This window comes from Electrona antarctica, assembly GCF_951216825.1.
Source record: "Electrona antarctica genome assembly, chromosome: 15".
In the NCBI taxonomy this organism is placed as follows: Eukaryota; Metazoa; Chordata; class Actinopteri; order Myctophiformes; family Myctophidae; genus Electrona; species Electrona antarctica.
Genome location: NC_136796.1, coordinates 12807349 through 12821342, shown reverse-complemented (window position 1 = coordinate 12821342; position 13994 = coordinate 12807349). Strand labels below are relative to the sequence as shown.

At 45.2% G+C, this 13994-nt stretch overlaps 1 protein-coding gene across 1 annotated transcript; it reads left to right on the top strand.

Moving 5' to 3' along the window:
• Positions 1–2263: 2263 nt before the first annotated feature.
• c19h1orf216 (chromosome 19 C1orf216 homolog) lies at positions 2264–5821 on the top strand (the record flags this gene model as incomplete). Its single annotated transcript, XM_079521952.1, has 2 exons — positions 2264–2427; positions 3972–5821. 2 exons carry the CDS (start codon positions 2264–2266, stop codon positions 5158–5160), a joined length of 1353 nt encoding a protein of 450 aa, XP_079378078.1. The 3' UTR covers positions 5161–5821.
• Positions 5822–13994: the final 8173 nt, after the last annotated feature.

The window sequence follows — 13994 nt, the reverse complement described above, 5'->3', positions numbered from 1 at the left end:
TGTGTGTGTGTGTGTGTGTGTGTGTGTGTGTGTGTGTGTGTGTGTGTGTGTGTGTGTGTGTGTGTGTGTGTGTGTGTGTGTGTGTGTGTGTGTGTGTGTGTGTGTGTGCGCGCGCGCGCACGCAAGCGTGTCGTGCATGTGTGTTTTCAGCATACATATTGTTTTGGAAAACTACCCACAGTGGGTGATGGTGTGTTATTTTGGCATATCTTGGCTAATGATTTGACAGTGCTGGAGTCTGAGCGCAGTAAGCTGTGGCTTGAGGTCCACTTGGGGGCTGATTTGCGGTACAGTATCTGCCGCTATGCGTCCCAGGCAGTGCATGGACTCTGACAGTAATAGCCAACGGGTCTCAGCCGCCCTCAGCCACTGTCACCACGGCGTCTGGTGTTGGAGCAGATGTGAAGGGAACTGGGTCAGAGCCACCGCAGGCTGTGTACAAGTCTCTAACAAGGGCGTATTATTCACAAGGTAAGTCATGCTCTGTGTTTTGTGTGTGTGTGTGTGTGTGTGTGTGTGTGTGTGTGTGTGTGTGTGTGTGTGTGTGTGTGTGTGTGTGTGTGTGTGAAAGAGAAAGATGTTAAAAAGTCATCATTGCAAAGATCACTAACCGCCATGGGGGGACTTGCCATTGACCCTGAGCCTTGAACTTTTAAGTCTTTCAGTCTTTCTCACTTTCCATCTCTATCTGTTGTTCTGTCCCTCTCCTCTCTATCTTTCTCTCCATCTGTTCTGGAGTTTCTAGGCCTCATTTTTCTCTCTCTCACTATCAGTTGGATCAGTGTGTCCTCTGCAGTTCTTTTTTCTTTTTGTTGCTGTAACGCAGTGTTTTTCAGTGAGAAGAGGAACGAACAGAGTGAGAGAGAGATGATTTTGCATGTGACGAGGCCTTGGGCGGCCGGTTGTGTTTGATGTATTTTTTATGTGCTTAGGCTACTATTGAGCGATGGGGAGGGGGGTGAGCATGCAGCACTTGAATGGGGATGTTGTTGAGGGGGGTGAGGAGGAGGAGGATTGCCGATGAAGGGTAGGGGGGGTGCTGCTTTTCTGCCGCCAGCGACGACGTGTCAGGGAGATGAGAGGTGTAGGGTGGGGTGGGGACACTCCACCCCATAGGGAGGCTCTCTCTGATGTAGCCTCCCTATGTGCCACACACCTCCCACCCAAAAAACACTTACCATACATCCACGAACAGTACACAACCTCTCTCTCTCTCTACACGCACATATACAAGAGGCCTGGTCTCTTGTATCAGAAGTGTGAGGCAAACAGGCGTTAAAAAAAAATAGACAGACAGACATACTGTATGAAGGTTCAGGACTCGGGAGCAAATCACAGTGCAAATCTTTCCCTGACTGGCAGTCAGATTTGTTGCACTGAGATCATACTCAATCCTGAGTGTACAAATGTATACCAAATGGACCTATTAACAAAATATTTTACTGTGTACTGTGGCTAGGGCCTTCTGTGAACATTTCTATCACAGTTTGGATCCCTTCAACTTGTGTATGTTTGTGTCGTACTAGTAGCCCTTTTGTAGCCTATATATCAGATCAGGGTGATTTATTTAGAACAAGAAACCTAATATGCCATCTTTATGGTCTGATATGTCATCCTAAATTGCAGCTAAAATATGAGTTCCCTTTGTGCACTCCTAGGCCCTATATCTCCCTTATCCCTAAACTTATATTGCCATTTTTTTATATTTTAAAACATTTTAAAATATTACAAATAGCCGATCTACAAGCTAACAACGTGTCGATGTAGATTGGCTAGTTGAACTATTTTTGTTTTAAAATAGTAAAAAATGGCAAATAAGTTTAGGGATGGCGCAAGATGGAGCCCTAGCCCTATATCTTGCGCCACCCCTTACCCCTTATCTCTAAACTTATTTGCTAATTTTTACTATTTTAAAACAGTACAAATAGCCGATCTACAAGCTAACAATGTGTCGATGTAGATTGGCCAGTTGAACTATTTTTAAATGTTTTAAAATTGTAAAAAATGGCAAATAAGGGTTAAGGGGTGGCGCAAGATGGAGCCCTATAGAGTATTCACCAGTGTTCATGTAGCCTATATCCATTTGTAACTCTTGAGGGGTATATACTCATTTGTACACTCAAAGTTAAATTGACACTGAGGAATGTTCTGTGCACTGGTCATGTTTACATCCCTTTAGATTTCCCTTTGTACTGTCCCAGCCCAGTTTCGGAAGTGTGAGTCATTTGGGTGGACTTATAGCAGTCCATTCTAAAGAGCAACAATGAGGGAGGATGAGGATGAGGAAGGAGGGAGGGAGGGAGAGAGGGGGGGGGGAGAACGGAGGGAGGATAAACACCACATAGGACGGTCGAACGGAGGAGGGGAAAAACAGGGAGGGCGCTGGATCCACCTTCTCGGCGGCAACTACTGCACTGATTGCAACGGGTAAGACTATACAACAAAGAAAGAAAAGGCGGATTCTTTATCAATCATTAGAAATATATAGGGGATTTTATGAATAGACGAACTGTTGCGGTTGGTGCAGGCGAGGAGAGATAGAGAGAGAGCAGTGATATGGGGTGAGCGCCACTGGATGGACACAACCTATTACGTAACGCGCAATGGAGATTTTGTTTTTAATCTTTATGATCTCACACAATGTCGCGCCTTCTTTTTTACTTTCTCAGTTTTCTGCTGCTTTTCTAAATTATGGGTTTTTACTTGCGGTGGCTGTAGCTGTTTAGCAATATTAATATATGGTCGAACGCCGTTCTCGCTTTTTTCGTGTTTTCTATGCAGTCGTCGTCACCCCGTAAAAAAGAAAATAGGCTATTCATAATCGTTTAAATGTAAAACATCACCCCGATGCTTCGTATAGCATTAAAATAAAATGGTGCACTGGAAAGACATATAGTGTAGCCTACGACGGCATGTCGAATCAGACAGCAGCCTTTTCTAAGCATTTATGCACTGTAACCTCTCGTATAGTGGGCTACCATATGATTATTGGTTTAGTGCGTGCGTTATGGGCCTGTTAACAATGTATATGTCAATATAGCGATTTATTTTTAGCCTAGGTTTTCAATCATCAGCAACACATCTGTCTATGTGCGCGCGCCTCGGTCGCTGTCCTTCAGCACTACGTGCACGTGCACGTATAGGGGACAGCCAGCAGCACTGCGCAAGAAGGGGAAGGAATGAGTGACAGTACCCCCGAGTCAGGATTAGAGAAATTTCCATTCTAAGGAGACATGTAAATATTTGATGTTAATAGAAGTGGAGTGTGCAGACCAGCCTGTAGTTATAGACATTATGAACAAGAAATGGTGAGACTGAGAACGGGGTCCTTAGATTAGATTTATATCAAACATATTTATACAGTAAGTTATATACCATGGGAAATGTATCCGATTATAGTAAATGAGGCAAAGCATGGTTGGGACACATTCACTTCAATTTAATTCAGTTTATAACTTTATTAATCCACAGAGGCAATTTTATTTTTGGCATAAATTAAATAAAAACAGATAGCATTCAGACATAAGATACAGATAATTGCAATGAATCAAGAGAGTTGTTTGGGACTATGTTGGACTGATTGTCTTTGCTAATTCACACCGATTGGCCATGATCTTGTTGATCTTGTCTCTGCTTCATTTTATTGTGGTTCTGTTATTTCGTTATTTCTTCATAGTTACATAAAGTTCTAGTTTTTTGGGGGGAAACAAACAAGAAATAAAAGGTTATGATTTTCACCAATCCTTTGTTCTTTCTTATACCCATAATAATTGACCCCACATTTTAATAACTATATTGTTATTACTTGTATACTATGACAAGCATTATTGTCTTTAATACCCCGCCCAATCATTTTGTCAACGACCTCATTATAGAGAAATGTTGATATGTTATAGTTTTTGTTCCAATTCTTCAAAAATAGTTTTTTTCCTTTAAGTTAACATTTTGTCTTGGTGTCCTTGTCCTTGCAGTGAGTCTCAGTCGAGAGCAGTGATGCTTCGTCATCAGGACCTGCCCATAAATGCCTATGAAGGGCAGGGAGGTGCCGGCAGCTCCGCCACCTTGCTACAAAACAGGAAGTGCGACAAGGACGGCAACTTCAATTTCCTGCCAGGAAAAGACGACGATGGTGTCATGGCAACCAGGAACGGAGGAGGGGACGAGAACCGAAACCTGCAGGTGCGTCCACGCACCCAGAGCCCATTGGGCCTTGAGCCATCAAGCCCTTCATCCTCTTCTGGGTTTCACCATGGACTGGGACCCCTGTCTCCCCTGTCCCGTCTGCCCTGCTGGAGTCCTCTGGAACCCCTGCCCGAGGTCGAGAGCGGAGACGATGGATATGGCCGGGTACCACCCGACGGAGCGGAGGAGCGTAAGATGACAGAAGATGAGATGAGACGGGGGGTGATGCTGACCAGCAATGACAAGAAGGAGAGAGAGACCAGGCAGGCGACACCACAGGAGAGAAGAGGGAAAGCTGAGTTCAGAGGAGGAGAGTTACAAGAAGAAGAGGAGGGGTTGGACGATGACTCTGAATGGGGAGAGAGCGACTCTGAGTTTGGGTTCAGCCTGCGTTCCACTGGCAGCCTCTCATCCCTCAACATGGAGAGTGGCACGGAAGGGGTGCTGATGGGTGGCTGGGATCGCATTGGCGTCGGAGAGCCCAGACCTGACCACCACAGTGGTGCCAGCGACACAAGCACCATCACCGCCATGAATGCTGACCCAACCAGGAAGTGGGATGGTGCAGGAAACAAGGGACCAACCGGCAGAAGAACTAGCTTTGGCCGTGAAACCCTCACTGGAACTGGACTAGGGTTCAGCCCCCTGGAGGAGGACAAGGAAGAAGACAAGGAGGAGGACCAGTCGTCGGACTCGGATGACGAGCTGCCGGAGCTGATGGACGCCGTTTGGACCCTGCGGGACCGCGAGCGCTTCAAGGCCCAGGAGATGGAGAAGCACCAGGTGCAGCTTACCATGTACCGGCGGCTGGCGCTGATCCGTTGGGTCCGCACCCTGCAGAGCAGAGTCCAGGAACAGCAGAACCGCCTGCAGTCCAGCTTTGACGTAATCCTCACACACAGGAAGGAACTGCTGCGCATGGGCGCCGCGGCTGCAGTAACGTCTGCCCCGCCCACCGCCACCGTGGGCCAGTCATAAAGAGGGGAGCCATTTGAAACAGGAAGGGGTTTAAATCCCAGGGCTGGACAGGCCTGTTGGTGGAGTTGAACTCAAAGGCGCTTAGTGCAATCAAGATACTATGCTTATTTGCAATACTTTTCCCCTGACAATAAGACACTGTCCAAGCTTTCCCTCTGAGATTTGAAGGTTTAAACTCTGACATGGTGGTGGTGTTGGTGGTACAATGTAAAATCCAGAGTGTTCATTTCATTCTTATTAGATTGCACAAAGTAGAACCAAATGGACCCTCATAGGTCTGTTTGGTCCCACTCTCAGAGTTACAGATTAAATGAACGCTGTAGATTTTAAAGCCATGTTACGTATACATGTTGGTTTGGTATTGGTGACTGACCCATTGCTTATCCTAATGTATTGAAGTAATCTGCAGGATTTATAATTCACCAAAAATAATGTATTAAAATGTATGACATAGGATGTATTATGATCAAAGCAATTATATGAAAAGTTGAATAAGAAAGAGTTTAATATATTTATATACAAAGTTTATGTTATGGCTATTATAGTCTCTGATTAGACAATACCCTATATAGAAAGACATTATAGAAGCAATTCAATGTTTAGATATGGCGTGTATGTTATGTGATATTTGTCATTGAAGTGAACACAGTAAATAAAACTTAAATCTGAAACATTCATGTGTGCTTTTTGCTTATTATACTAGTCCATAACTGAAATGATTTTGTTTACAAGTTTTAAGCTAAATTCAGGTTTCTCAGGTCATCTGTAATAATTATATTATTTGAAGATGAGGGAATGCGGTGCACATAAATAAGTGGTTTTCAACCCTTTCATGTCAAGGCCCATTATATATTGGGCATTTGAGTCACGGACCACCATGTGATGACATTTAGCCTCGCAGAAAATATTTTGTTATCGTTGGATAAGATTTTGTCCACAACTCCAGTCCATGCTGTATTGATGTGGTACCTTAGGAGAGATAACAAGGCAAACGTTGATCAAACGTTGATCATCAAAATAACAGATCTTCTACATTCTCTAATTGCGTATACTATAATAATCAAACTCTTGAGATTGTAAAAATTAAACCACATTGACCTGTAAGGGTCCATTTGGATACGCTCTCAAGACTCAAGAGTTAAAGATCTATAAGGGTTCATTCGGTTTACCAACTCTGCATCATTTAACTCGGGACCACCTGGAACGCCCTCAGGGACCATTGGCGGTCCCCGGACCACTGGTTGAAAACCACTGGTTTAAATTAACACATTTAACACCATTTTACTAAAGCAGATGATAATGCCAAGGCTTGTTTAACCCAACAAAATTGAATCTGTCATTTCATTTCTCATCACGTTGATTTCAAGAAGGGGGTTTATCATGCAAGGCTCTCCCGATAGGGCCAACAAAGATAGTTTTAATCTTAGATTGGTTGAAAACATGTATTTTAGCCCCTGGCAAATGACCTTTCTGTTAACAAATGCTTCTTTGTCAGCTGAACAAAGTTGGTTTGTATATCTGCTCATCACACGGGTGTGTGTTTGTGTGTGACTGTGTGTGTGTGTGTGTGTGTGTGTGTGTGTGTGTGTGTGTGTGTGTGTGTGTGTGTGTGTGTGTGTGTGTGTGTGTGTGTGTGTGTGTGTGTGTGTGTGTGTGTGTGTGTGCGCGCGCGCGCGCGTGTGCGCGTTCTGCAGGCAGTGTGATAGCCGTGTGGGGAGAACAAGCACCAATCTTTATGGCCATGGTTAGGCTGTCGATGTCGTCGCCGCGGGCATTCCAAGATCGTCTCGCCTCTTTCTCTCAATTCCCCATCTCCTCTCGTGTGTGTGTAGGTGTGAGTGTTCACAATCACAGAGATACCAGCCATTTTGCCACCCCATAATCTCCAGTATGAGTCGAGTTGGTCGCATGCACGGCGGCCCCGTCGTGAGTCCCTCGGGGAATCAGTCTGCGCCCTGGGGCCCTCGCGTCCCATCCGGGCGGTGAGCAGACGTCAGTCAGTCCGGTTGCAGCTCGAAGGAGCCAAACCCCGGGGCAAGTTTGGGATAATCCTCGGCTATATGCCCCCAACTCTGGTTTATGTTTTAAGCTTATCGCTTCTCCTGACGCAGGCATCACAGTGAACCTCTGGGACAATTTACATATTGATCCGTTGTTCGTTGGCTTTACTGAGGCTATGTATTGGAGGCTTCAAAAAGGATACAGGAGGGGATAACACGTTTACCCGGTTATTGTAACCGTGGAACCATGCACCAAACAACCACCTCTAAAAAGGGTGCACAAAGGGACACCGTGAAACAACAAAACTGCTTTTGATGTTAATTTAGCAAATCTCCATGTTTTCAGGCATGTTGGGTAACGTGACAAATATGCGTCAATGCAAGGTCTGCCTAAAAGGGACCCATGATCCAAGCAGGGTGGTTTTGTGTGTTGTTCCATTCTCTGTTGGGACTTTCGGACAAAGTTGTATGCTGCTATTTCGTCATGTGACTCTTAAAAGCCCTGCACACATGGCTTGGTTTCGGTGACACTGGAGCAACGTGTGACAGGGGCCCTGCTGGGCGTGAGCCGCGTCAACAGTGAAAATCACTGTGCGCCCCGCGGGGACGCATATGGCGACGCCAATATCTCTTTCGTCGCGTAAAATGGCTAATTCAGTCGTACAGTTGGTGGCTTAAATGAAGAGAACTTTACAAAATGACTATTGTATGCCTAGGCATTTTAACCAACGTCTCACAGGGACTATAGGGGGCGCATCGAGTGGCAAATCGAGTGGCAAAGCAACAGGCAAAGTGAGTTTAACATTGTTTAATGTTGTTTAATGCAATCAGATAGGACTTTTCTGTGTGGATGTATGTGCTGTCAAGGCCAGGAAAGTAGTTTTTTGCCACTCAGTAGGCGTTCCTGCATAACTTCCTGGTTTGATGATGATGTCACGCGCATACCTAGTATAGACAGGGAATGGGATGCAGGGAGTATAAAGAGTGCGCCTCGTCGTGACACAGGGACATGGAGTTTACGAGATCTGCTTGTTAACTTTCTGAATCCAATCAAGTTCAACATTTCTGTTTTCAGTCAGACGAATACATTTCGTCAGATGAGTCGTGTGACGTCGTCCAGTAGAGGGAGACATTCATCATTGCAGGCCGTGAGGACACGGTTTCAGCCCGTTGCTCCACTTCAATCAGCGTTGAGTAGCCCCTACGCAAGAGGGCAGCAGTGTGTGTGATGGCTCCAAAAGTGTGCTAGAGATAAAGCTGAAAGCTAAACTGGTCCTATCCTATGTATGTCTGCGCTTCTGTTTTTGAATAGGACATATCGGGCTACTGATATCTTGTATTCTCTCTCTCTCTCTCCTCTCTCTTCTTTCTCCCCCTTCTTTCCCCTGCCTGATGTAGTGTGACAGTGCAGTAGCCTGCAGCACTCTGTTGGCGTGGAAACAATCAGCTTTGACAGAAAGGGGGTGGTGGTGGGGGTGGGGGTAGGGGAGGGAGGGGGTGGGTGGGGTGGGCTGGGGAAGAGAGGCTGCGGCCTGAGGCCTGCGTATGATGAACTGGGTAGAACGACCTGTCACCAGAAAGAAAAAGAAAAAACAGTCAGATAGATAGATAGATAGATAGATAGATAGATAGATAGATAGATGGATGGATGGATGGATGGATAGATAGATAGATAGATAGATAGATAGATAGATAGATAGATAGATAGATAGATAGATAGATAGATAGATAGATAGATAGATAGATAGATAGATAGATAGATAGATAGATAGATAGATAGATAGATAGATAGGTGTGTGTGTGTGTGTGTGTGTGTGTGTGTGTGTGTGTGTGTGTGTGCGCGCGCGCGCGCGTGCGTGCGTGTGTGCGTGTTTGCTCAGCAAAGTTCACTTTGCATGCATTGCATGCAATGCATGCAATGGAGAATTTCAGGTTAGCCAGTAATGTATAGGCCGCCCAGTTATGTGTCACTGTTATTGTTATTGCTGTAACCTGATTAGAATAACCTCTAGGCTAGGCCTACTTGTAAACTATGCAGTTCACCGGTCATTGCTATCATATTGGCCTCAGTATAGTCATCACCATCCATGGGGGACGTGGCGTGAACATTTGCGCTATAGAAAATAGCTTATTTATTGGCCTATATGAAGGCCTATGTTGTAACTGCATGCATGCATGGGCCTATAAGTATAACCCTATATACCTGTTGACTGTAGCCTGTTAAACAGAAACCAAACCCATGGGACAGGCCAGTATATGACCCATGTGTCATCATCTTGACTCATTGGCTATAGGCCTATTGACTAAATGAGTAAATAGGACCTAATTCAATTAAATCTATCAGAGGCCAGCAAGGGTTTCTTCTCAAGGCACGGTGTGTTGTCAAACTTCGATGCTTTGAGTTAATTAATCTAGTGGGGGAGCTATACAGAAGCCTGTTGGTGGGGTGCTAAGGGACTTGGGGGTTCAGCTGCCTCGGCTGTTTTAACCAGCTAATAAATATGAAAACAGCAGGTTAAAACTTTGTATTCGCTCTCTGTCTGAAAGGATTATACCCTTCTATAGAGTCCCGTGTAAATCCCCCAAACCTCATAATGCCCAATGTTGTCCCATAAAACTGGGTTGAACAATGGGCGAAGAAAGAGGGCTTTTTCACGCATAAGGGGTTTTCTCAAGAGCACATTGAGGGAAGCCCCGGCCGGGACACGCCCATAGATTATCTGTCTGTCGGTGAAAGCGCGGCTGTGAGCGGCAGGTGCGTGTGCCAGGCACGGGGGTCGTGAGCTCGGTGACCGCAGGGGGCTGACTATGTCGAATTCGTGCAGCTGCCGGCAGGAATTTTTTCAGATTGTCACTTCCATTTAACTTGCTCTTTTCTCTCTCTACCCCCACCATTGAAATGGAGTGAACTTACGTACCCAGGTCTCCCCGACGTCCTCTCCCGTTTTAGAGACGAAAAGAGCCGCTAAACGGACCGATGTCACCAAAAAGCGTTCTGGGGGTGTGAGCGACCCCCCGCCTTACCGCCTTACTGCCGTGAAATTGTGCATTAAAACCGATACGCAAGCAGTGCAGATTTTTCCAAGAGTTTCATAGGGTTAAAATGAGAGCCAGGAAACTATACTCAAGTCTATTTCTATCCGCGATTTTCTCTGAGTGATTCATCATTCAAATGCGCAGGAGAGCCTAATTAATTTGTAGGCCTACGCCTACTACTCCAAATAAGTTGGGTGCAGGCCGGCCTATAGATCCACTCATATCATAAGGCCTACAACTATTTTCAATATTCTCAAATTTATAGGGCTACTGATTGGACATAATCTGCTCGTTCTAATGGAAATAACAAAAAAGATAAATAATGTTTTCAATTTTAATAGTAGGCCTATACTCTAATAGGCTTTATATGTCACCTGTTAGTTTGATATACTTAATAGGCTACTTTGCCTACTTATTTACTGGAACTGCACATCATTGCTATAATATATGTCAACTGAGATAAAAAGCTCCATTTTGACCTAAGAAGGCTATAGGCTGCATGCCAAAAATTAGTTTGCATCACCTTGATCTCTAATCCCAACCATTCCAACTATATGTCCCATTCCAAGCTGGGCCCTAGGCTATGTGGGTCCAGCATTAATCCGCCAAATGCAGTCTCCCTATTCCACTGGGGTTTTGCTCAAGTGGTATGTCAGAGAAAGACACAACACTGCTTTTCCACAGTATAGGCAAAACGGATTAATGTCCTCTCTATTATGAATAATAAGAATGAATAACAAACAGCCGGCTGTTTATTCCACACACTTAACACAAGACAATGTGTCCTTATGGTTACTGCAGTGTTTATTGAGCTGCGATGGCCAACAGCCATAGAAATAATTCTGTTCAGTCCATTTGACATTTTTACCATATTCACAATAGCCTACAACAAATCTTATATCTAATAGGGAAGTGATAAGTTCCCTGCATGTGGGGTTGGGTTATATTTAGACATGAATTCAAGTTAGGTATATAGGATTGTGTGAAGAAAATAAAAATGAAACATCAACATAAATTCATACTGTGTGATAAATTGTAAAGACAAACAAGTATAAAAATCTGTGTCTGAAGAAATAAAAATAAAAATAAATATACAGTTTGAAGATAAAATCAGCCTAAAAAACAATCTTCTTCGGTGATTATACTATTTTCTATTGAACATTTACAAGATGACTGACTCATAATTTAAAATGCTGTGGATATGTCATTTGAAAAGCCACAGGTCATAACTGTTGACAAACCTTTCATACAATAACATGTAATATGATTTGTAGTCTTAATTCATTCTTTATCACCATTCAATTTTGTTCAGTCTGTTTCAACCCACACAAACACACACACACATGCACGAACGCACGCATGTATACACACACACACACACACACACACACACACACACACACACACACACACACACACACACACACACACACACACACACACACACACACACACACACACACACATGCACACTCATAATTCAGTACCCATGGCACTGGCAGCTAAAATGGACAGCTGTGTGGAACCAGAATATCAAAATGAAATATGAAGTAGTAGTGTGACAAATTGGTAGATAATCATCTTTTCATTAAACTTTCATCCCCAGTAACTTAAATATTCAAGAGCCCAATTACAGAACTTGCATCTCCCTTTCTCTCTCTTCCTCTCTCCCTCTCGCTGTAAGGAGCAGTCAGGGAGAGGGTGAGTATATATGTGGCTTAAGGGTTGAATGAAAGGGTCATTACAGAGCGGTCGCTGCAGAGAGATGACCAATCCCTCATCGGCTGTAGGGAGAGAGCACAGACAGACAGTTGCATGGAGCAGCTGGCCTGCTGGATCTTTGTCCGGGCAGAAGGCTTGACACATATATACCACCGTATAGGTGTTCAAATAAAAAGATAAGAACACATGTAGACAAAACTTATGGTATATGAAAAGACAGACAGCAGGTCTGCATGTACTGTATATGGACCCCTTATAAACGGAGAGAAAGAGAGAGAGACAGACAGACTGAGAGAGAGAAAGAGTATAGATTTTCCAGGCAGATAGTGGAGAGGCATCACGATGAGTGCCACAAACAGGGTGCATGACTCTCTTGTCTGCCTCTATTCCTATGTATATGTGTGTGTGTGTGTGTGTGTGTGTGTGTGTGTGTGTGTGTGTGTGTGTGTGTGTGTGTGTGTGTGTGTATGTGTGTGTGTGTGTGTGCGTGTGTGCGCGCGGCGCGCGTGTGTGCGTGCGTGCGTGCGTGCGTGCGTGCGTGCGTGTGGGTGGGTGTGTGCGTGCGTGCGACTGTGTGTGTGTGTGTGTGTGTGTGTGTGTGTGTGTGTGCGTGTGCGTGTGCGTGTGCGTGTGCGTGTGTGTGTGTGTGTGTGTGACTGTGACTGTGTGCGTGCCTGTGTGCGTGCCTGCCTGCGTGCGTGCGTGCGTGCGTGCGTGCGTGCGTGCGTGCGTGCGTGCGTGTGTGTGCATGTCAGTGTATTAGCAGTCAGAGCACTGAAGCCCACGGGCGATTCCTGTGTGTGCTTGCGATAAAGGGAAAAAGGGGAGGAAGTATAAGGGGGTGGGGGGAGCAGGCGCAGAGGAGGCGGTGTAGGGGGGTGGGGGGGTGCAAGAGGAGAGAAGAGGAAGTTGGTTTGGGGGTTGTACAGAGAAAGTGGGATAGAGAGAAAGACTGAACAGGGAGGGAGAGAGAGAGAGAGAAAGCAGCCGTACATACGAAAACATGAGACAGAGGCTGAGAAAAGAGGAGGTTGAGCATCCAACAAGGCAGGAACTTCCTCTGTGCTGTCAGAGCTTCAGGATCATGTCCCCATTGGTCCCTCTTCTCTCTGTCTCTGTCTCTCTCTCTCTGTCTCTCTCTCTCTCTGTCTCTCTGTCTCTCTCTCTCTCTCTCTCTCTCTCTCTCTCACACACACACACACACACACACACACACACACACACACACACACACACACACACACACACACACACACACACACACACACACACACATGCCAGCGAGCACACACACACACACACACACACACACACACACACACACACACACACACACACACACACACACACACACACACACACACACACACACACACACACACACACACACACACACACACACACACACTTTCTCTTCTCAGCCTCATGCTCTCCTTCCATCCTGTCTCTCTCTCTCTCTCTCCCTTCCTCCCTCTCATGAAAAGAGAAGAGTGTCTTGGCAGGGTAATTAAGAATGGCCTCCAAACACAGGAGTATGGCAGGAACGCTCCAGATGAAAGTAGATGATTAAAATAATTACAGGCTGAGAGCTGACGAGCCGGAGTGTGGGGTGGCCGCCGGACATTTGTCGGTAATTAGATAATTAATCTGAATGCAAATGATGAGCCCTAACGAAGCAGTCAAGCTGAACCGGCGACAACTGCCGAGAGTGAAATGGGGGAGAGAGAGGTTAAAAGAAAGAAGCAGAGAGAGGAAAAATATGAAAATGAGTGTATAATATCCAGCATCCAAAAGGCAGCCACCAAAGTAAGAGCAAACCCAACAAACAGATGCACATATGCATACAGACAAGCTCACATAGCAGCAGCATTGTAAATCAATAACTGTTACCAGCACTCAATATTTTTGACAGTGTAGCTGTGTGTGTGAACAAACACACTCTTACTTTGCTGCATCTGTAACTTTTACTCATTGTGACAAGTAGACACATACAACTATTCAAATACACAAGTCTACAAAGGGAAAGGCTGCCTCAGTCTGACTCTCACAAACACGCAAGTGTTCTGCACAGCAAAA